The 22,257-nt window shown below is 47.1% G+C and overlaps 3 protein-coding genes across 4 annotated transcripts; 1 reads left to right on the top strand and 2 right to left on the bottom strand.

Moving 5' to 3' along the window:
• Nucleotides 1–20,279, bottom strand: LOC126497042 (stimulator of interferon genes protein-like). The gene is made up of 5 exons (XM_050134830.1): nt 20,239–20,279; nt 19,908–19,999; nt 718–944; nt 402–588; nt 1–168 (listed from the first exon to the last, which is right to left on the bottom strand). Exons 3-5 carry the CDS (start codon nt 942–944, stop codon nt 1–3), a joined length of 582 nt encoding a protein of 193 aa, XP_049990787.1. The 5' UTR covers nt 19,908–19,999; nt 20,239–20,279.
• On the top strand, nt 7,013–9,828 carry Smim33 (small integral membrane protein 33). Its single transcript, XM_050135076.1, has 2 exons — nt 7,013–7,166; nt 8,606–9,828. The coding sequence occupies exons 1-2, from the start codon at nt 7,158–7,160 to the stop codon at nt 8,993–8,995; spliced, it is 399 nt and encodes a 132-aa protein (XP_049991033.1). The 5' UTR covers nt 7,013–7,157; the 3' UTR covers nt 8,996–9,828.
• Sting1 (stimulator of interferon response cGAMP interactor 1) lies at nt 9,932–20,279 on the bottom strand. 2 transcript variants are annotated; one of them, XM_050135072.1, is made up of 8 exons: nt 20,239–20,279; nt 19,908–19,999; nt 19,124–19,350; nt 18,808–18,994; nt 18,466–18,574; nt 13,063–13,301; nt 12,298–12,484; nt 9,932–11,864 (listed from the first exon to the last, which is right to left on the bottom strand). In XM_050135072.1, the coding sequence occupies exons 3-8, from the start codon at nt 19,348–19,350 to the stop codon at nt 11,665–11,667; spliced, it is 1,149 nt and encodes a 382-aa protein (XP_049991029.1). In that variant the 5' UTR covers nt 19,908–19,999; nt 20,239–20,279; the 3' UTR covers nt 9,932–11,664. The 2 variants fall into 2 exon arrangements, with proteins under 2 accessions (XP_049991029.1, XP_049991030.1); XM_050135073.1 differs by lacking the exons at nt 19,908–19,999; nt 20,239–20,279 and having other exon boundaries at nt 9,933–11,864; nt 18,808–18,884; nt 19,124–19,286.
• Nucleotides 20,280–22,257: the final 1,978 nt, after the last annotated feature.

Raw genomic sequence — 22,257 nt, 5'->3', positions numbered from 1 at the left:
TCAAAAAGCATAGCAAAAACCATGTATCTTGTCTAAGAATGAAGATGCAGGTGGCCTACCTGGCAAGATGAGCCGCAGGTACCCAATGTAGTATGACCAGGCCAGCCCATGGGCAACATTGAAGTTTCCTTTTTCACAGATGGCAGAAATTTCTGCTGGGGCGAGGCTCTGTAGACAGTGGGAGGGACTTGAGGGACTTCCAAGAGGGACAGGACAGCCAGAGCCCTTCTCTTGCAGGAAGCTTTCCCAATCTCACTGCTGCTGTTAAACCCATGATCTCAAGCCCCCTAGCTCTACACCCGGCTCTTCAGCGTTAAACTAGTCTCCTCCCCAGGGCTGAGCTCAACATTAGTCACAGTCCCATCTACCCCCATCACCCACCTCTTCCATGCCCTCCCTACCTGGAGGCCCAGAAGGATGTTGATGGACTGTGAGAGGGCCAGCAAGAGGAGCATCCAACTGAGACTCAGGTCAGCATCTTTTTGGAAATAATAGTAGTAGAAATAGAAGGACAGCACCAGCAAGGTCGTACGGCGGATGGGGCAGCCCAGACAAGCGCGCACAGCCTTCCAGTAGTTGCTCTGATACCTGCGGGAGCAGCCCAGCCTCAGACCCCAGCCCAGCTCAGCCAGTGAGGTTCAGGGAAGGCCGAGGTTAGGAGTGAAGGGTGTGACACTTTTTGGGCACCCAGTCTCTGTGGGGACTGCGGAGCGTCACCTGGAGTGGACATGATGCAGCTCTTCAGTCAGACAGCAGGCCTCTTTCAACAGTCGTCCAAGCTGCAGGGAGGCCAGATGGACTACCAGGTAATTGAGAATGTGATCTGGTGAGTCACCGAGCCCCCTAAGGATCACCAGGCTGGTCACCAGCAAGACCAAGGCTGCCTTCTGGGACCGGTTACCTCTGGGACGTGGAATGGATGGATGCAGACTGGAATATGGCATCTGCGGGCATTAAGACATCCACAGCTGAGCAGGGCAGTGGTAGCCCACGCCTTTAATCCCAGTACCAGGAGGCAGAGGCAGGTGGATCTTTGTGAGTTCGAGGCCAGCCTGGTCTACAAGAGAGCTAGTTCCAGGACAGGCACCAAAGCTACAGAGAAACCTTGTCTCAATAAATAAATAAATATTTAAAAAAAAAGAGTAGGAGAAAGAAATGAAGAACAGAGATATCTGACATACAATACTACTTCCATTTATGTAAGTATTTATTCTAGACAGGGTTTATCTTTGTGTAGCCATGACTGTTCTAGAACTCACTCTGTAGACCAGGCTGGCCTCAAACTCAGATCCTCCAGCCTCTGCCTCCCGAGTGCTGGGATTAAAGGCATACAACATCATTCCCTGCCTATTAATTTATTGATTGATTTTTAGGTAGCACCTGGTATAACTCAGACTGGTCTGTAACTCACTTTGGAGGTCATGCCACCCATGACTTCCTAACCCTCCCACCTCCACTTCTCTTGTGTGGGTCACAATACCTGGCTTTCTTATATATGTATGTATTTATTTCATGATGTTGGGATTTCAGGGCCATGTACAAGAGAGGCAAGCATTCTTCCACTGAACATACTTCCACTGGCCCTTGTTTGAGAGGGATTTGTTTTTTTCTCTTTATTTCTTTTTCTTTTCTTTTTGGCTTTTCAAGACAGGGTTTCTCTGTATAACAGCTCTGGCTATCCTAGAACTCACTATGTAAAATCAGGTTGGCCTCAAATTCACAGAGGGTCACCTGCCTTTGCCTCTGGCTCCTAAGTTGCTTTGTAGGGACTGGAAAAATGGCACAGTGGAAAGAGGCCCTCTTCTAGCCAAGCACAGGCATGCACATGCTACACGGACGTATGTGCAGGCAAAGAACACCCAGCACATAAAATTAAATTCAAATTAAAGATTTTATTTTTATTGGTGTGTTTGTGTGTCTGTGCGTTTGCTACATGTATATGGGTATATGGGTGTCCATGGAGGCCAGGAAAAGGGGTCGCTTTCCGCGGAGCCACCTGTGTGAGTGATGGAAACCAAGCTCGGGCCCTCTGGCAAGGCGGCAAGTGCTCTCACTGATGAGCCTTTCTCAAAACCTGCTTTTTGTTTTGTTTGTTACTTTTTTCTTTTGAAGGTGTAGTTATTTGTGTTTTCAATGTGTATGGATGTTTTGTCTCTGTGTATAGCCTGTATACCATGTGCATGGAATGCACTCTCAGGCCAGAAGGGGGCGTCAGACCTTCTGGAACTGGAGCTACAGATGCTTAGCTGGCATGTGGCTACTGAGATGGATTGAACTGAAGAGGGATCCTTTGAAAGACCATCAAGAACTTCCAACTGCTGAGCCATCTCTCAAAACCCTGGGTTTTGTTGTTGTTGCTTTGTTTATTTAAATTTTTTTTTGAGAATTTCATGCACGAGTACTGTATTTACATCATTTCCACCCCTTCCTCTCCCTTCCAGCTCCTCCTGTGTCCCCCTGCTCCTTCCCATTCATGGCCTCTTCTTCTCTAAATATTATTGTTACTTTATATACATTTGTGGGTTTGTTTATTTACTTTGTTTTGAGACAGACTTTTACTCTATAGCCCAGGATGGCCTCAAACTTCCTGTCTCAGATGAAATTTGACAATGTAAGAAACAGGTAGACTTGGAGATAGCTCAGTGGGGACCTGGGTTTGAATCCCCAGAACGGGTATAAAGCTGGGTGTGTGGCTGTGGTTCTTCAGTCCCAACGCTCCTGGGTGTGTGGGAAAGGGCCCCTGGGAAGCTTCAGGCCAGCGAGCCTGGCACAGGCAGCGGCAAACAGAGGCGGGGGGGGGGGGGGGTGGTGGAAGTGACACCCGAGTTGTCCTCTACCTCCCCGTACATGCTGGCTCATAAGCATGCCCACACCTACACACATGAACATGCACACACACACGCAAGTACACACACATCACATACACAGACATACACGATAAAAGCAAATGTTAGTAACAGGTAAGAAACACACTTGTATAGAGTTTAAGGAGAAAGAAGGTTACTCTGGCCTCAGGAGCAGAAGAACACATTCCAGGAAAGGCTGAAACTGAGACCGAATGATTAATTAAGGCTTAGAGGGCAAAGGGAAAGGGGCAGCTGTAGTGGTGAGTGTGGATACGGGCAAGCAATGGAGAAGCCTGGGGCCAGAAAGTCCACTCTCTTCTTCAGAAGTGAAAGTCTTGACTTGGGGCAAAGTCCAGATTCCATCTTTCTAAGATACAAAAGGACCAAGGTATGTGTGGGGGTGGGGGGTGCAACCTTCGATTGCGTGGGGGAATGATCAGTAGATTTCATGCCTGCCACCAAGAGGCCTCAGGAATTTGAGGGTCAGGTCAATATCCCAGACTCAGTGGAGGTGACAGGGTGTAGGCAGCTTGGATAAGAAGCAAGAAATCAAAAAGCTATTGATACTTACTGCTTCAAGTCACTAGGTGAGGGGGTCTTCTGGAGTCTACTGATCTCCACGTGAATAGAGGCCAATTTGCACCCAGGGGCAAGATGAGGAATAGCTTATTATGGGTAGCTAGTTGGTACCAAAAATTACCTTGGAAAAACTAGGCCAGGAAGGGTGGTGATTTTATTATGTGTATATGTGTTGATTTTATTGGTTAATGAATAAAGAAGCTGCTTTCAATCAATGGCTTAGCAGAATATAGCCAGGTTGGAAGATATATACATACATACATATTAAAGATGTATTTATTTATATTTGTAATGTGTATGGGTATTTTACCTGTATGTATAGCCTGTATACCATGTGCATGGAGTGCACTCTCGGGCCAGAAGGGGGCGTCAGACCTTCTGGAACTGGAGTTACAGGTGCTTAGCCACCAGAGGAAAAAAGATGTGAGCTGCCAGCTGGAAATTTGCTGGTAGGTCATGAGCCTTGTGGTAAAATATGAAATAAAAATGGGTTAAATTGGGGCTGGCAAGATGGCTCAGAGGTTAAGAGAACTGACTGCTGTTCTGGAGGTCCTGAGTTTAATTTCCAGCAACCACATGATGGCTCACACCCATCTATAATGAGATCTGGTGCCCAGAACACTATATACATAATAAATAAATTTTAAAAAGAAATGGATTAAATTAAGATATAAGAGCTAGCCAATAAGAAGCTAGAGCTAGGGCTGGAGAGATGGCTCAGTGGTTAAGAGCACTGACTGCTCTTCCAGAGGTTCTGAGTTCATTTCCCAGCAACCACATGGTGGCTCACCACCACCTGTAATGAGATCTGGCGCCCTCTTCTGGCCTGCAGACACACACACAGACAGAATACTGTATACATAATAAATAAATATTAAAAAAAAAGCTAGAGCTAATAGGCCAAGCAAGCAGTGATTTAATTAATATAGTTTCTGTGAGGATATTTCAGGGCTGAGCAGCCGGAAACAAACAAGGCGGCCTACTACAACAGGGTGGTGTACACCTGTAATTCTAGTACTCAGGAGTCTGAGACAGGAGAGTATTGAGCTTGAGATCAATCTGGGTTACTTAATGCGACCCTGTCTCAAACAAAACACAAATAACTGGTCATGGCCTACCATCCTAGCACTCAGGGTGTGGAATCAGACAGATTGGGAGTTTAAGTTCTTAGCTACATAGCAAGTTTAAGACCAATCTAATCTACATGAAACCTTTCCTCAAAAACAACCAGAAAGGGGGGCTGGAGAGGTGGCTCAGTGGTTAAGAGCATTGACTGCTCTTCCAAAGGTCCTGAGTTCAATTCCCAGCAACCACATGGTGGCTCATAAACATCTGTAATGAGGTCTGGTGACCTCTTCTGGCCTGCAGGCATACACACAGACAGAAAATTGTATACATAATAAATAAATATTTTAAAAAAACCAGAAAGATGTTTTGCAGTGATAGCATAAACCTTTAATCCCAGCACTCAGGAAACAGAGGCAGGTGGATCTCTGTGAGTTCAAGGTCAGCCTAGTCTACAGAGCAAGTTCTAGGACAGCCAGGGCTACACAGAGAAACCGTATGCCTAAAAACTCAAAAGAACAAAAACAAAACAAGTAAACAAAACCCAGAAGAGAAGGGGCTAGAGAGATGGCTCAGTGGTTAAGAACATTGACTATTCTTCCAGAGGTCCTGAGTTCAATTCCCAGCAACCACACGGTAGCTCAAAACCATCTACTGCGGGATTTGATGTCTTCTTTGCCATAAAGGCATACATGCAAATAGAGCACTGAATGAATGAATGAAATGTCTGCCCTGCCAATGCTGAGGCAGGCATGGGCAGCCCGTATATGGGGGTTCTGTTGAACTTGTCTAAGTTGATGAGGACAACTGACCATGTCCTCTTCCTCAAGAGGACACTAGATCTCTTTATAGATGGTTGTAAGCCATTATGTGGTTGTGGGGAATTGAACTCAGGACCTTTGGAAGAGCAGGCAGTGCTCTTAATCACTGAGCCATCTCTCTAGCCCAAATAAAGCACTCATATATGTCAAACAAATAAATCTTTAAAAACGAAAACAGAAAAGAATGTCTCTTTTGTTTTTTAAAGATGTATTTATTTATTATATATACAGTGTTCTCCCGACATGTCTGCCTACAGGCCACAAAGCACCAGATCTCATTACAGGTGATTGTGAGCCACCTTGTGGTTGCTGGGAATTGAACTTAGGACCTTTGGAAGAGCAGTCAGTGCTCTTAACCTCTGAGCCATCTCTCCAGCCCTTAAATCATAGTTTTATAGGTGTTTGTTTATCATAAGGTTAAAAAAATGTGTGGTGGGGTAAGGAAGTGAGGATTTCTAATATATATTATTAAATATTGTAAAAATTATTTATTTTGCATGTGTATTGGGAGGGGGTACATTCAACTGTGTGTCAGAGGACACTGGAATGAGTCAGGTCTCTTCTACCATGTGGATCCTGGTGACCAAACTCAGGTCATCAGCCTTGGCAGCAAGCACCTTACCAGATGAGACATCCCATCAGCCTGGGATTTCTGTTTTACTAGTTCCTCTTTAGGTCTTTGTTCTCAGCACAGAGAAAAAACAAATCTTTACAGTGAGATGTAGGGCTCATTTCCAACTTGTCTAACAGGTTTGTGGTTTATACCAGAAAGACCCCTACCTACCCCTCTTACCCTTGGAAAAAAAAAAAAAGGTAGATGTACCAGCTACCCTCAGCCGATGTTTATATATCTATACACTTTATTAAAACGGTGTGGCTGGGCAGTGGTGGCCCAAGCCTTTATTTTTTTTTTTTTTCAAGACAGTTTCTCTGTAGCTTAGAGCCTGTCCTGGAGCTAGCTCTTGCAGACCAGGCTGTCCTGGAACTCACAGAGATCCGCCTGCCTCTGCCTCCCTAGTGCTGGGATTTGCCTTTAATCCCTGTGAGTTCGAGGCCAGCCTGGTCTATATAGTGAGTTCCAGGACAGCCAGGGCTACATAGAGAGACCCTGTCTCAAAAAAAGAACAACAATAAAGGTGGCCTGACAAATAAAGGTGTTTACTGTGCAAGCCTGGCCACCTGAGTTTGCTCCCGGGAATCAACATAAAGGTGAAAAGAACCAGCTCCACAAAGCTGACCTCTGACCTCCACACACCTGCATGACACAAGGGCCCCCATATACACCATGCATGTGCACATACACAATCACACAATAAATAAAAATTAAAATAAATTTAGAAAAGTAGTTTAGTTCTTAACATTTTAGAAATAAATGTGGTAAAGCAAAACATGGACAGACAGAGCTGTTAGGCTACAGTGATCTAGGGGCGTTATATCCAGGATATTATGTAGGATGTGCGATCAGAGTGCTTGATATATTATGTATAACAAGGAAAGACCAGAGGGCCTTGGCTTCAGGAAATGAGAGCAGGAGCATGGGCAGGTCCCAGGGAGGGAGTAACTGGAATCTGTAGGAGGAGGCGTGGGCAGGGCATGCAGGAGGCACGCAAGGAAGTGGCTAGGAGGAAGATCAAGGTACTCTCAGAGTTGAAGACTGGCCCTGGGTAGCCTAGACGTTCCTGTAAGTACAGGCGTGGGAAAGAATAGTGAGGGTGTATGCAGAGGGTGTGTGCCTAGAGCACGGCAGACGTGGCAGCTCCGGGTAGGGGCTGAGCTAGGCAGTGAGCTCTCTTCCTTTGCCCAGCTGGTATCCAGTCCCAAGGGAACTCTGCTCCAGCCCCGGACAATGCACCAGGTAGACTCTGCTCGCCCCTTCCTTCCCTCCTGGCCTGATTCCCTATGGGGCCCCACATGTTTCCCAACCTAAGCTTCCTTCTCCCTTTCTACACCTGGGGTTGTTTTTGTGCCCCTGTGGGGAGGCCCATAACAACCCCCCAGGCCCCCACTCAGGTCTGCATGGACAGCAGTATTGAGTTGGAACTTAGGTACATTGTGGCTGAGGGACTAAAGGAAATAGTTTTGTTTGATCTCATAGCTCCAACTGTCCAGAGAGTGGGCCAGGCTGAAGGCTCAGAGTTAGAGAGACCCCCAATTCCCAGTGTACAGTAGAATGACGACTGGAGGGGGAGGCCACCTCACTAACTCTGGACTTCCCATCCTTTACTGAGATCCCCTGTCCCTACTCAACATCCAGCAGGGTTGGGACACACTAGTGACATGGGTTATGTCCTCAGCAAGGAGACATAATGATAGAAAAACCCAGAGATCCTGGCAAGGGTAGATGACTGGTGCAGGATGTCAACCCATCCTGGGCATAGCCAGGAATCTACACCAGGCTCCAGTCCTATCTAGGCCCCTCGAACTTGGCCCCAAGCCCTAGGGGGAAGGGGACATACATATGGGATGTAAGTATGGGCACACATCCCACCTCAGACCAAGTTTCTGGTGTTCATGTCCCCTCCTCCTAGCCCTGCCCAGGGTAGCGCCTTTCTGCTCCTCAGTGACTTAGAACAGGAGAGCCCCTGAGACTGGACAATTCCCTTTCTCCAGAACATCTCAAGGCAGCTGCTGCTCATTGCCCACTGCCCACTGCCCAGGATGTGGGGCAGCGGCCCAAAGACTACTCAGATTTCTAGCGCAACCCAGGATGTATTTGTGACTCTTGCTGGAGACCTGGGAGGAGGAAGCAGTGATGGGAAACTTTGGAGACAAACCGTATTTACTATGCCAGACTATAAGAAAGCCTCTCCCTCTGCCTTTCCTGAGTGACTTTACATAGTCTTTCAGGGTGGCTGTTTTTCTGTTACTGTCTATTTCTCTGCCTCCCACACCCACTCCTGTAGCTCCCAATGTCTTTGTCTTTCAGTTTATTATTCTTTTTTTAAATTTATTTACTTTGTGCACATAGGTGTTTTGCCATGGGTGTTGGGTCCCTGGGGAACTGAAGTTACAGACAGTTGTGAGCTGCCATGTGGGTGCTGGGAATTGATCCCAGGTACTCTGGAAGAACAACCAGTGTTCTTAACCATCGAGCCATCTCTCCAGCCCCCAGTTTATTGTTCTTATGAGTGTGTGTGATTTCACACACACACACACACATACACACACACACACACACACACATGCATCTATCGCTGTCTCTGAGTTTTCTGTTTCTCAGATCCCTCCTCTCCTTTGACTTTTTCTGTATGTTCATACCCACATCAACCTCTGTCATCTCTCCTCTTCCCCCAGGATGGCCACTATCCTCAGCCTTCTCCACCTGTGAATGGGTCATTGGAACAGGAGCCTCAAAGGCGGCTCCCCGAGATGTTAGGTGAGGTCTGGGAAGCACCGCGAGGGGACGGGCTGCCCTTTGTCGCTGCAATCATCGCTGCCTTCGTCCTCTTAGCGATCTGCATTGTGTTGGCAGTTCACTTTGGGCCCACATTGCACCAGGGCCATGCCACTCTCCTCACAGAGCCACCAGCTCTAAAGCCAGAGAATGGCATTTACCTCATCCACTGGCGGCTGCTGGACCTACAGGACAATCACAGAGAAACCCAGCCGGGACTTCCTATCCCTCACTCTGGCTCTGCCCTAGATGGACACAGGCCGAGCGTTGATGAAGTCACATATCTGTAGGAGGGTCATTTGGCCTGACTCGTCTCAGAACAAGAAACTGGACTGAAAAGTGAATTGGAACCTGGGTGTTGGAGCTACAGATAGTCCTCTGGACTCGGCTAGAGCAACCCTCAGATATTTAACGAGAAAGCTCCATGGTGACAAGAGAAATAAAAGCCACCTGAGGACCTTGCCCACAGACATGGTGCCAAGATCACCCTTACAAGGTTCCCCTCAGGGATCTCCAGATCCTCCTCGGAGTTCCTGTTTCCTCCCTATACTTCTGATCTCCATCCCTTTTGGAATAGAGAAGGTTCCATCCCTGCGCAGGGATATCAGGTCTACAGAGAAGGCCTTGCCTCTACACACTGCTGATCCAAGGAGAACTGTGCCGTGTCTTCTCTGAGACACTGGGTGCTGAGAAAGGAGGCTTGTGGATGACACCCAAAGCCCCTGAAATTCTTAATCTCCACTTAGAGTTCCAAGATTGGCCTTGGTTTGTCCCCCAAATCTGCCTTGCCATCCTAGGATGTGATGGGGGATTTTAGGGGCTCTTATTACCTCTTACTTTTTGAATGAGTGTGGGCCTGTTGGAATAAGCCTAAAATGTATGACAAATGACTTCCGGATCCAGAAAATTCCAGCTAGTGGGAAACCAGGAAAAGAAGAGGAACTCTGTGGAACTTGTTTGGGTCCATCCCTGCAGGGAAGTAGTCAGGAAAATATAGACTGGGGCCCGGAAAACCAAGTCGGGCCTCCTGGTGGCTCTCTGGAAAGGTGCCCCTTTCTCTGGTACCTCCACACCTCACTCATATGCAATCAGAAACATGCAGACATAAACCATATAAACTGGGCGTGGTGGTACTGTCTTTTAATCCTCGTACTTGAGTGATGAAGACAGGAGGATTAGAAGGTCAGGATCATTCTCAATGACACAGCAAGTTTGAGGGACACCCTGTTTATTAAGAAAAGGGGGAGGGGTTAGTTGCGGTGGTGCATGCCTTTAATCCCAGTACTCAGGAGGAGGAGGCAGATGCATCTCTGAATTCAAGACTAATTGATCATATACAGTGAGTTCAAGGCCAGCCTGGGCTACACAGAGAAACTCTGTCTTAAAAAAAAAAAAAAAAACCACCACGGTGAACACACAGGTGCCAAACAGGATTTGAACTTGAGCTTTACCAGATCCACAGTCTAGGAACCATCCTGGGGACTGGTAAATTGAACACAGTCAAGCTGGGGAGGCCCTTGATTCTGGGCTGGTTTCTGGAGAAGGAACATTGGCTATGATACAGGCTCTGCAGTGTTGGGGGCAAGATGACTGTGACGGTCAGGAAGAGAAGGGACTACCCCCCTAGTTGATTCCCCTGGCTCTGCTATCCTCAGAGTGACTGGTTTCCTCTGACGTGTGTGCGTGTGTGCATGTGTATGACTTCTCCAAAGTGACATTTCAGAAACATATGAGGGCTGAGGGCATAGCTCAGTGGTAGAGGGTTTGCCTATGTAAACAAGCCCCCAACTCTGATTCTCAGTTTTGGAGAAAACACATACACATAAAACAAAGAGAAAGAAATACAAAGTGGCACCCTGAGCCTGGGTGAAGGAAACGAAGGTAGAGGGAGGCTGCATGTAAAGCCTAGGTGGAACGGGTAGGTGGACTGTCTGCCCTCCCACGTGGGGTGGCAGTGCCACCAAAGGTGGGCTCAGTGACCGGCCGTGTCCTCCAGTGTTCCCCAGGGAACATATTCTTCCTCCCTGATCCCCTCACAACTCTCACTAGAGAACGTCTGGTCAGTGGCCTCCGCTTCTTCGAATGGTCCCTTCCCCGAGACACAGCTGTGTACTACCGGTGGCATCCATGTTCTAGCGCCACTCAGCCCTGGCTCCGGAGGCAAGGACACTGAAAGCAAAGGTAGGGTGTGCCCTCATGTGCCTGGTGGGCTCCATCTGGGTTGAAATGACAACTATCTCCTGCTTCCCTGTAGCAGGATAAGGAAGAGTGCAGGAAGTGTGTTGTATACGCAGCCAGACACGGACGATGCATGCCAGGTCCGTATAGCAGTCACAGCCTAGCTGCAGAAAGATGGTGTAATCTGAGCGGTGTCTTTAAGAGGACCACATACAAGGAACATGATGTAAAGAGACCACAGAGAGTAAGTTCTTCAGTGTCACACAAATACCAGTGCTAGGGGCAAGGGGAAGAGGCTCCTCCAAAACCTTGAGAATAGATAAGCTTACTGAGAAGGTGGCCTGGCAGGACAGCCCACTGTGACTACATACAGCTAACAGAACGCATGTTCCTAATGCGCCTCCCTCCCTCCCTCCATTCATCTGCTGAAGCTCCCATTGAACACACATGACCAGAAGCTGGTCTGCTGGTCCCATCCAGACAGGACAACAAGGACCAGAGAATGCTAGAGCATCGATGGTGGCAAATACTTGACCTATCTTAGTTTTACCTGGCAATTGACACCAAGTTTCTACATGGTTAGTCCTCACAAGAACCCTATGATCCCATTCCATAGGGGAGTAGGCTCAGGCTCAGAGACATACAATGGCTCACCCAGGAATGTGGGACTCGTCGGGAGATGTGAGATCTCTGTGAGTCACCCCCTCAGTCACTGAGGGAAGCCCCAGTCAGGATGCTGAAGGATCGATCACCAGCAGCTCAGACAAGGCTGCCCCATGCCTCAGATGAGGTCTGTGCAGAGTGGAAGCGGCTGCTCCATGCCACTGATGAGGAGTCTCGGCTCTTGGGACAGCACAGAGGAGTGAGAATGGGACACCACTGAGGTCTGGAGGTCATTCATGGCCACTTCCTCCCGCTCTTCCTGACGAATGTGCCGGAGAACCTCCTGAGACAGGGAGAAACTCTCTCCCTCCTGAGGCTCTGGAACAGGGATGTAGAGTGGGGGTTAGGTGAGGACCTTACACACTCCCAACAAGGATACATGGCACCCTTAGGGACCGCTGGGGCAAGCCTTCAGCCTCAGCCCCCTTCCCTCTACCCATCTACCCCACAGCCTGCGGGGGGGGGGGGCAGAGCTCAGCTAGAAGTAGTTGTAGGTCATGGAAGCCCACCCTCCTGCTTCTAGAGATGATGCTCAGAAAAGGCAAAGACCTGTCTAAAGGCCACAGCGTCAAGGCTGGCCACATTCAGGTGGCGAGAAGACATCTACCAGAGGAGGCAAGAGCATGGCATGACCCCTTTGACCCCTTTGACCACATGGCAAAGCCCAGAAAACTCTGCCTCCTTGTTCTCTGACCCTCTGTGAGATACTGGGGTTCCTGATTTCTGCCCTCCAACCCTGGCAGTGTCTCACCGTTGTAGACAATGAGGCGGCAGTTGTTTTTAGATTCAGGGACATCAGCCAGGATGTCTTCAAGTGTCCGGCAGAAGAGTTTGGCCTGCTCAAGTCGATCTTCCCGACTAAAGCCAGCTTTCCCGTCCTGTGACATGGCAAACAAGGTCTGCAAGGGAGTGGCGTACTCCAGGATACAGGCGCCTACCTGGAGGAGGTGAGAACAAGATTAGACGAGCCAGGACCCTGACAGATGAATTGTGGACCTGACGCCATAGGCTATGACCCTACTCCCTCAGTCTGCAGAAAGAGTCCTAGGACATGATTGCCCTACTAAGGCCCGGGCTGCCCTAAACACCCTTCACAGATCCTTCCCCATGATCCTAGAGCATGGTTTCCTGGCTGAAAATGGAGTCTGGGGGAGCACTCTGGGGGTTTGCTTCCCCACACCCACAACCAGTTCTTCAAATGCTCTCGCAACCTTCATTACTGTATCTCTGAGCCTCACTTTCCTCCACTGTAGACGTAGCGATCACACCAGTCCCAGCCCCACAGGTTGGTGGTTTAGAGGTGGCCATCGGTGCACATACACTAGCTTCTGGTATATGGTAAATGCTCTGTGAATGTTACTTCTCAGTGTAGTTCATAACTGAATCTCGCCTTGTCCTGGGACCAGCTGTGCAGCCAGGCTCAAAAAAGAGTAATGAGTTCTTACCAGTGTGTGGCTAAGGATCCAGGATCCTAGGGAGATGAGCCTTTTCCCCAAGCCCAGTTCTGTATACTTACTGGCTGCCCATTCTCTAGAAGCTCATAGACACTGTTGGAATAAACCCGATTCTTGATGCCAGCACGGTCCATGCTTTGCTGGGGCAGTTTATCTCGGAAGCGAATGTTGGGGTCAGCCACACTCAGGTCATCGGGCACCCCACAGTCCAATGGGAAGAGAACATACAGCCTTCGGCTCCCTGCTCCCCGTAGCATGTTGTTGTTTTGCTGATTGAACATTCGGATCCTGGCCTGGAGCCCTGCAGTAGGAAAGCCAAGAAATCAACTAATTAGCTTTAATAAAGGAAAATTTTTAATTAAATATATAAATTTTAGTTCTTTTTTAAAAAATATTTATTTATTTATTATGTATACAATATTCTTTCTGCGTGTATGCCTGAAGGCCAGAAAAGGGCACCAGACCTCATTACAGATGGTTATGAGCCACCATGAGGTTGCTGAGAATTGAACTAAGGACCTTTGGAAGAGCAGGCAATGTTCTTAACCACTGAGCCATTTCTCCAGGCCCTTAAATATATAAATTTTAAAGAAAACAATATTAAAATGAAATATGAATGATAATCATCCCATATAGTATATGAGCTTAAGGAGAAAATGAACATGGGGGGATCTAGCATGTTATAAATATTTTTCATGGGGCTGGAGAGTTAGCTCAGCAGTTAACCCGTACTTGCTGCACTTCTAAAGGGGCTGAGCTCATGGCTGTTTCACCATCTGTCTCTCCAGTTCCAGGGGATCCAGTGCCCTTTTCTGGCCCCTTCAGGCACCAGCACTTACATGGTACACTGACATACATGCAGCAAAACACCTACACAAGTAAACTTTAAAAAACAAAAAAGTGTGGGCTGGAGAGATGGCTCAGAGGTTAAGAGCACTAGCTGCTCTTCCAGAGGTCCTGAGTTCAATTCCCAGCAACCACATGGTGGCTCACAACCATCTGTACTGAGATCTGGCGCCCTCTTCTGGTGTGTGGGCATACATGGAGGCAGAATGTTGTATACATAAATAAATAATTTAAAAATAAAAAAAATAATGTTGCTTTTTTAAAAAAAAAAAAAGTGCCAGGTGGTGGTGGTGCACACCTTTAATCCTGGTACTCAGGAGTCAGAGGCAGGTGAATCTCTGTGAGTTTGAGGCCAGCCTGGTCTACAAGAGCTAGTTCTAGGACAGCTAGGACTGTGACACAGAAAAACCTGTATTGGAACACACCCTCCCCCCAAAAAAAAGAAAGAAAGAAAAAGAAAACCAAAAGGAAAGCCAAGTATGATGGCACATGTCTGTAATCTCAGTTAAGAGTCATATGATATGAGTTCCAGGCCAGCCAAGGTTACATAGCAAGTTTCTGTATCAAAAGACAAAGGAAGAAAGAAGAAGGGAATCATGCAAAGAAAGTCGTCTGTAGTGGCACACACCTGTCGTCCTAGCTTTTAGAAGACTAAGGCAGGAGGAGAATCGCCAGTCTAAGGACTGCCTGGCTACACAGTGTACCTGCAAGCACATAGCACACATAATTCATGCAGGCATACATTCACAGATGTAAGTTACAAATAAATATTTGTTGGGTGGTGGTGGTGCATGCCTTAAACCCTAGCACTTGGGAGGCAGAGGCAGGGGGATCTTTTAGTTTGAGCCCAGCTTGGTCTACAAAGTGAGTTCCAGGACATCCAGGGCTACACAGAGAAACCCTGTCTGGAAAGTAACTCACTAACTAAATCTAAATAAATCTTTTTAAAAAAGACTGGGGAAATGGCTCAGCAGGTAATGCTGCAAAGGCTGACACAGTGAATTTGATTCCCAGAACCATGTAAAAGGCCAGAATGTCTGTCTGTAATCCCAGCACTGCAATCGAGAAATCGGAGGCCATGACAGGACTGTGCAGCAGTGGAAACAAGACAGACCCTGCCTCTGCCTCAAGACCGTAAAAAGAGAGAATGGATTCCATGTGTTGTTCTCTGACCTCTGTGCACACACCCGCATAAATAATTTTTTTTTTTTTTTTGGTTTTTCAAGACAGGGTTTCTCTGTAGCTTTGGTGCCTGTCCCGGAACTAGCTCTTGTAGAGCAGGCTGGCCTCGAACTCCCAGAGATCCGCCTGCCTCTGCCTCCCAAGTGCTGGGATTAAAGGCGTGCGCCACCACCGCCCGGCATTGACACTGCTTCTTGCAAGAGCCAAAGATCATCTAACAAAATCCCAACACAAGGCATAAAAAGCCCTGTTTTGAGTTGTTATTCAGTGTTTCCCAAGACAGTCTCAAAACATTACAAGTTAATGTATTATCGCCATTGGTGGTTCCCAGAGATAGAAAGTAAGTTCCTATTGCTGTAGACATTAGGGACTTTATAAACACGGCCAAAGAGCCTCTGAGTTAGAATGACCTGAAAGTCTACTTCCAGAGGACTAGGTTCCCAGGCATCAGAAGACATCATACAAACTTCCAAAGAAACAAAAAACAACCAACAGTCCTGCCCACTATGATGCCTATGAACCATAAAAGTAGCTAGCATGACCCACAGGATATAGCAGTGTAGACAGACATACCTTGGCAGTAACTAATTAATTGGTTAAAAGAGCCACATAACAAGAGGAAATCACACCTGGCACTGGAAATCTAGTCCACCACCCAGGGCTAGTGAAGTTATCAAGTTGGGAAGAGAAAGTAAACTATTGTTTTACTAAACCGGCATAATCCCTAACTGCATTTCAAATATTTGCCTTTATACACACGGAAAAGTATAGTTCTTACTTCTCATTAAAGAAACATCCCTTTGCAATAGATGGAGACCATTACAGAACACCACAACAAACACAAGTGCAAAGTTGTGGAACCCAGTCCCCAAAGACACATCTACAAGAAATTCTCATACCTAGGGCTCAGGGATTGTTGCTGAGAGGGTGGGAAGTATATAAGTGCTACAGGAACAGACTGCTTGCTGTGAGATTGTGTCACCTAGGAATGTTAGAAGATACACCAAAATTCTCACCAACATGACTGCCCAAACGTCATCAGAAAGTACAACAACAGAAAAGTTAAAGTGGATGGTGAAAATCCCACCAGGCCTTGGTCCTCCACAAGAAACTAGAGGCAACTAATGAATGATGAGACATGGAAAAATGATCTTCCCAGGGAAGAGCTCACCAACCGGTTATCCAATACCCAATAGTCAGCCCTCAAAGCATACATACAAATAACACACAGGCTGAGCAATTTGTACATATATATTTAGGAATATATATGTGTGTTTTCGTGTGTTTAAATGTATGTGTAAAACAACAGTTTATGAGAAAAGTGGCCGTGAATTTGAAAGAGAGCAGGGAGAAGTATATTGGAGGGTTAGGTGGAGGACACAGAACAGGGAAATGATGCAATTATATTATCGTGATAAAACTATAAGAAATGATATTTTGAAAAGAACAGAATGGCACATTTAACTACTAAAATAGCAATGATCCTTTTAAACATACACAATGCAATGCAACAAAAAGACAAAGATTGGCAGAGTAAATTAAAGTATAAACATCCCTTAATATTTAAATATTTCTCAAAACTAACAAAAACTTCAGAGCAAGGAAATTACAAAATGATCAATTTAATAGGAACCTTATAAGTGCTGTATCAACTATGCTAATTGCATGAAGCTATAACTCCCAGAGCTGAAAGTAGAAATGAGCAAATAAATCCACAGTACTAAATTTCACAGAGAGACAGGGAGCCCCTGACAGAAGGATGAGGTAGAAGAAGCTGAAATGCTGGATCATATCCAAATGAAGTGTTTTGTTTAATAAAGACCAAATCTTGTGGTTGATAGAAAGCTCAGGGTCTGAGAAGCAGAAGGAAGTTACATGTTCTTTTTAGAATACATCACCTAGAGACAAAGCTACACCACCTTCTCACTCACAGTGCTAAGGAAATCCAGGGTAAGCACGACCACACCTTGGCAGCTAAATTTAGAAGAAATCTTCATTCACAATGAGCTGGCCTCCAGGCCCATGACTCTTCTTTTTTTTTCTTTTTTTTTTTTCCGAGACAGGGTTTCTCTGTGGTTTTGGAGCCTGTCCTGGAACTAGCTCTTGTAGACCAGGCTGGTCTCGAACTCACAGAGATCTGCCTGCCTCTNAAAAAAAATGACACAGAGACTTATTAATTATGGAAGTTCGGCCTTTAGCTTAGGCTTGTCATCCCCAACCATCTCTTATAACTTAAATCAACCCATTTATATTAATCTACATTCTATCACGTGGCCAGAAGTAAGACAGTTTATCTCTGCCCCCAAGTCCTGCCCATCTCTCCTGTTAGGATTCAAGTGTGATGCTGGTCTGCCCCCTGTCACCTGGCAGGATGCACTCAGGTAGTGTCCCGGCCAGCCCAGGGCACTATGCCTGCTACATCACTATGCAGTCCGTACGTCACTACATAATAATCTGTGCACATGTGCTCCACCCAGTCTCGGTCTCTTTCCTGCTCCTCTTCTGAAAAGGCAGGCAGGTCTTTGCACCGCCTATTTCTGTCTCTGTCTCTCTCTCTGCCTGTCTCTTTGTCTTTCTCTCTTTCTGCCTCTCTCTTCTCTTCCACAGCTCCTATCCCCAGAGCTGGTCTCCCTCTCCCCTCCCCCTTTTCCATTCCCTTTCTCTCAATAAAACCCCTCCACATGAGCATTGCTTCCATGACATGCCTGTTTCTCACCCACCTTGGGCTCTCACCTGCCGTGGGACTTCTTGAACCCACCAAGGCCCTCTCACACCATATCCGAACAGCTCCTGCCTAGCTATTGGCTGTTCAGCTTTTTATTACACCAATCACAGCAATATATCTTCACAGTGTACACATGTCCCACAACACATGGTGGACTGCTTACTAGGCATGTGTAAAGCCCCATATTCAATCCTCAAGACAACAAATTAATTACAAAACAACAGCAATAACAAGCCAAGTACAGTGGCTCACACCTGTAATCCCAGGGTTTGGATATAGATGCAGGACAATCAGAAATTCAAGGTCATCCTCAAATACATAGGGTGTTTTTCTGTTTGGTTGTGTGGGGTTTTTTGTTTTTGTTTTTGTTTTTGTTTTGTTTTGTTTTTGCTTTTGCTTTTTTTTTTTTTTTTTTTTGAGACAAGTCCTGGCTGTCCTGGAAGTCCTTTTGTAGGTCAGGCTGGCCTCGAACTCACAGAGATTGTCTGCCTCCCAAGTGCTGGAATTAAAAGCGTGCGCTGCCACTGTTCAGCTCAGTACATAGGGTGTTTTAAGCACCCAAGACTTTAAAACATTTGTCTCAAAGATCACACTAAAACTTTTAACAGTCTTCATATGGAATAATTTAATTATTTGGTAGACATGGAAATCCTTCAAAAAGCATAGCAAAAACCATGTATCTTGTCTAAGAATGAAGATGCAGGTGGCCTACCTGGCAAGATGAGCCGCAGGTACCCAATGTAGTATGACCAGGCCAGCCCATGGGCAACATTGAAGTTTCCTTTTTCACAGATGGCAGAAATTTCTGCTGGGGCGAGGCTCTGTAGACAGTGGGAGGGACTTGAGGGACTTCCAAGAGGGACAGGACAGCCAGAGCCCTTCTCTTGCAGGAAGCTTTCCCAATCTCACTGCTGCTGTTAAACCCATGATCTCAAGCCCCCTAGCTCTACACCCGGCTCTTCAGCGTTAAACTAGTCTCCTCCCCAGGGCTGAGCTCAACATTAGTCACAGTCCCATCTACCCCCATCACCCACCTCTTCCATGCCCTCCCTACCTGGAGGCCCAGAAGGATGTTGATGGACTGTGAGAGGGCCAGCAAGAGGAGCATCCAACTGAGACTCAGGTCAGCATCTTTTTGGAAATAATAGTAGTAGAAATAGAAGGACAGCACCAGCAAGGTCGTACGGCGGATGGGGCAGCCCAGACAAGCGCGCACAGCCTTCCAGTAGTTGCTCTGATACCTGCGGGAGCAGCCCAGCCTCAGACCCCAGCCCAGCTCAGCCAGTGAGGTTCAGGGAAGGCCGAGGTTAGGAGTGAAGGGTGTGACACTTTTTGGGCACCCAGTCTCTGTGGGGACTGCGGAGCGTCACCTGGAGTGGACATGATGCAGCTCTTCAGTCAGACAGCAGGCCTCTTTCAACAGTCGTCCAAGCTGCAGGGAGGCCAGATGGACTACCAGGTAATTGAGAATGTGATCTGGTGAGTCACCGAGCCCCCTAAGGATCACCAGGCTGGTCACCAGCAAGACCAAGGCTGCCTTCTGGGACCGGTTACCTCTGGGACGTGGAATGGATGGATGCAGACTGGAATATGGCATCTGCGGGCATTAAGACATCCACAGCTGAGCAGGGCAGTGGTAGCCCACGCCTTTAATCCCAGTACCAGGAGGCAGAGGCAGGTGGATCTTTGTGAGTTCGAGGCCAGCCTGGTCTACAAGAGAGCTAGTTCCAGGACAGGCACCAAAGCTACAGAGAAACCTTGTCTCAATAAATAAATAAATAAATAAATAAATAAATAAATAAATAAATAAGATCCACAGCTATGTTTCTGGTCCCCTCCCACCCTTCACAGACTAAGGTCCTGACTGGTCACCTCCCTGGGACTCCCATCCCTTGTTGCCTGGCATTCCTATAGGCTGCTCTTGGAGACCCCTCTAGGAGATGTCCTGGGCTTATAGCATTCCACAGAACCTGTCTAAGAGAGGTATACTGTAAACAGAACCCATGCATGCGTGTCTTACCGGGCCCACTGGTGTGATAAGAAAGAAAGGAACCACCCAAGAACTAGATCTTAAAGTGGCCTATGTGAACCACCCACCCAGGGTTGCTCCAGCTATGGAGAGCCAGAACAGTACTGCGCCATTTCTAATCCTACCTTCGGCCTCCTAGAGTGAGGTGTTCCTGGAGCAGGAGAGGCAGGCAAGAGACATACAGTAGCTATCGGCAAGTGGCCTCCTGAAGTGTAGACTAAAAATGAGATATTAAAAACAACTGCAGCTTCCTCAATACAACTGCAGCACTGGCCCCTTATCAGGTGACAGTTTTGGGTACTCTGGGGAGAAGTGTATTTCCTGCCAAAGCACCCCCCACCCCCACCCCTGCCAGCCTTGATAAACCAGTCTGAGGAGAGGAGAGGGAGCCAGGCTTGAAATATCCTCTCCACTGCCCTTTCCAAAGCCCAAACATAGGGTGGGAAAGCCACTTACCAGCAGCCACAGCCCTGCACTCTGGGTTCCTTTCAAGCTCCCAGGATGTGACACACTCCAGGGGACACCTTGCAGGACTCCACACAAGGACCAATGGTGACCAGCACCACAGGATTTCCAGCTGCTCATAAAGCCTCTACTGCTAATGCCTGGGGTACCGGAGGGGAGGACTGGGGCCGCAGAGGTTGAGAGAACAGGGTAAACAGCACATGCTACTTCCGGAAACCACTCTGAGCAGAGTTTGGTGGAAGAAGCCTGGAAGAGGAGGGGTGTTCGGGGAAAGGACCACGCCTATAACTTAGCTCAGAATGGCAGGACGTGCTAATATCTGAACTCTATATCCTGAATACTGTTCTGCTCAGTCCCCCCAGACTCCCTGGGCAGGTGGCTCTAATTCTCTCCTTGTTTTTTTGTTTGTTTTTACAACTATAGCTATTTATTTATTGTTGGGATACTAAAATAAATTATCTGCTCTCTCCTTTAACCGTGTGCATACCAGGGATCCAGCACATCCTTAGGCTTAGCAGTAAGCCCCTCTTCTCTGCAAGCCATTGGGCCAGCTCTTTGTCCTTCTAGTACGTGAGGGTGATCTGAATTCAAAGAGGTACACTAACTTTACCAAAGTAGTGAGACCTTGAAGCCCATGAGTTGCTCAGAAGCTGTTGGCTCTGTGCCTTGTTTTAGAAGCAGCTGGGAAATGCCAGGACCGTGGCTCCTGTGGTTTCCCTGGCACAGGGAGAATCTGGTTGCTGCCGCCCCCGGGCAGGAAGAAAGTCCGCTCCTGAACTCCACCCGCAACACAAGCAGACACAGAAAAAGGCAGACATTCAAAGATGCCCCTTGCCTCCCAGGAACATTTTGGCTTCCTGGAAAGTCTCTGAGTTTTTTTAAAACAAGTTCCTTAAAGTGCAGGGAACTCCCTAACCACACTTTCCCTTCCCACAGCTGGATCACATAAAGGGCTAAAGGGGTAGATGACAACAGGAGACATATGATCATTTCTTGCAGTAGGAATCTAGGTGATTTTTTATTCTGTTTTCCCTTTAATCACTACATGCGACAAAAAATTATGTGTATGATATATACTGTATACAGTAGCACAGAAGGGTGGGTGTGGTGTAATCCCAGCACCCGGGGCCTGAGATGGGGAGTTTCAGGAAAGCCTGGTCTACATAGTGAGCAATAACAATAAAGTATTCCTCAAGAAAGGGCTGGAGAGATGGCTCAGAGATGAACAGTCCTGGCTATAGCTGAGCAGTGGTGGTGCACACCTTTAATTCCAGCACTCAAGAGGCAGAGGCAGGTGGCAGTGGATCTCTGTGAGTTTGGGGCCAGTCTGGTCTATAGAGCTAGTTCTAGGAAAGAAACCCTATCTAAAAAAAAAAGAAGAAGAAGAAGAAGAGTCCTAGCTGCATTTTCAGAGGAACTAAGTTAAGTTTCAGTATCTACATCGTGGTTCACAACCATATCTAATTCCATTTTCAGGGATTTGATGCCTCTTCTGGTCTCTTCTCGCATGAATCATGAAAGCAGTACATGCAGGCAAAATATCATACACATTAAATAAGTAAGTAAGTAAATATATAGATATGCTTGTTTGTTTTTAATATTCAGTTAGAAGCAAACCTTTTGGCATTGCCTCTGGGCATTGTCTTCTACTTGTTCCCTCCATTTTATTCATCTGCTACTCTGGGCAGTGGAGTGGATGCCTGCTACAGAAGGTGCTGAGCCAGGTTCCTCAGGAACAATTGGATGTGCCTGGAAGTCAGGGGCAGGGAATGAAGGAGACAGAGAGTCTTAGTTAGGGTTTTTATAGCTGTGACAAAATACCATGGCCAAGAAGCAGGGGCTGATGCAGAGGCCATGGAGGGGGGCCACTTACAGGTTTGCTTCCCATGGCTTGCTCAGCCTGCTTTCTTACAAAATGCAGGACCAGCAGCTCAGGGATGGCACCAACCACCATGAACTGATCCCTTCCCCATTGATCACTAAATGAGAAAATGTCTTATAGTTGGATCT

This window comes from Alexandromys fortis, unplaced genomic scaffold, assembly GCF_014885135.2.
Source record: "Alexandromys fortis isolate MF-2015 unplaced genomic scaffold, M_Fortis_MF-2015_v1.1 scaffold_25, whole genome shotgun sequence".
Taxonomy (NCBI): Eukaryota; Metazoa; Chordata; class Mammalia; order Rodentia; family Cricetidae; genus Alexandromys; species Alexandromys fortis.
The sequence above is the reverse complement of the archived record's forward strand: the minus strand, read 5'-3'. Positions and strand labels throughout refer to the sequence as shown.

What these genes read in the sequence shown, in the direction of transcription:
- LOC126497042 (XM_050134830.1), bottom strand. Translation starts at nt 944, where the DNA reads ATGCCATATTCCAGTCTGCATCCATCCATTCCACGTCCCAGAGGTAAC. An exon ending in CTGCATCATGTCCACTCCAG is followed by an intron (nt 589 to 717) that starts GTGACGCTCCGC and finishes CTGCTCCCGCAG; the next exon opens with GTATCAGAGCAACTACTGGA. An exon ending in ACATCCTTCTGGGCCTCCAG is followed by an intron (nt 169 to 401) that starts GTAGGGAGGGCA and finishes CACTGTCTACAG; the next exon opens with AGCCTCGCCCCAGCAGAAAT.
- Sting1 (XM_050135072.1), bottom strand. Translation starts at nt 19,350, where the DNA reads ATGCCATATTCCAGTCTGCATCCATCCATTCCACGTCCCAGAGGTAAC. An exon ending in TTCTAGAGAATGGGCAGCCA is followed by an intron (nt 12,485 to 13,062) that starts GTAAGTATACAG and finishes CACCTCCTCCAG; the next exon opens with GTAGGCGCCTGTATCCTGGA. An exon ending in CCGCCTCATTGTCTACAACG is followed by an intron (nt 11,865 to 12,297) that starts GTGAGACACTGC and finishes TCCCTGTTCCAG; the next exon opens with AGCCTCAGGAGGGAGAGAGT.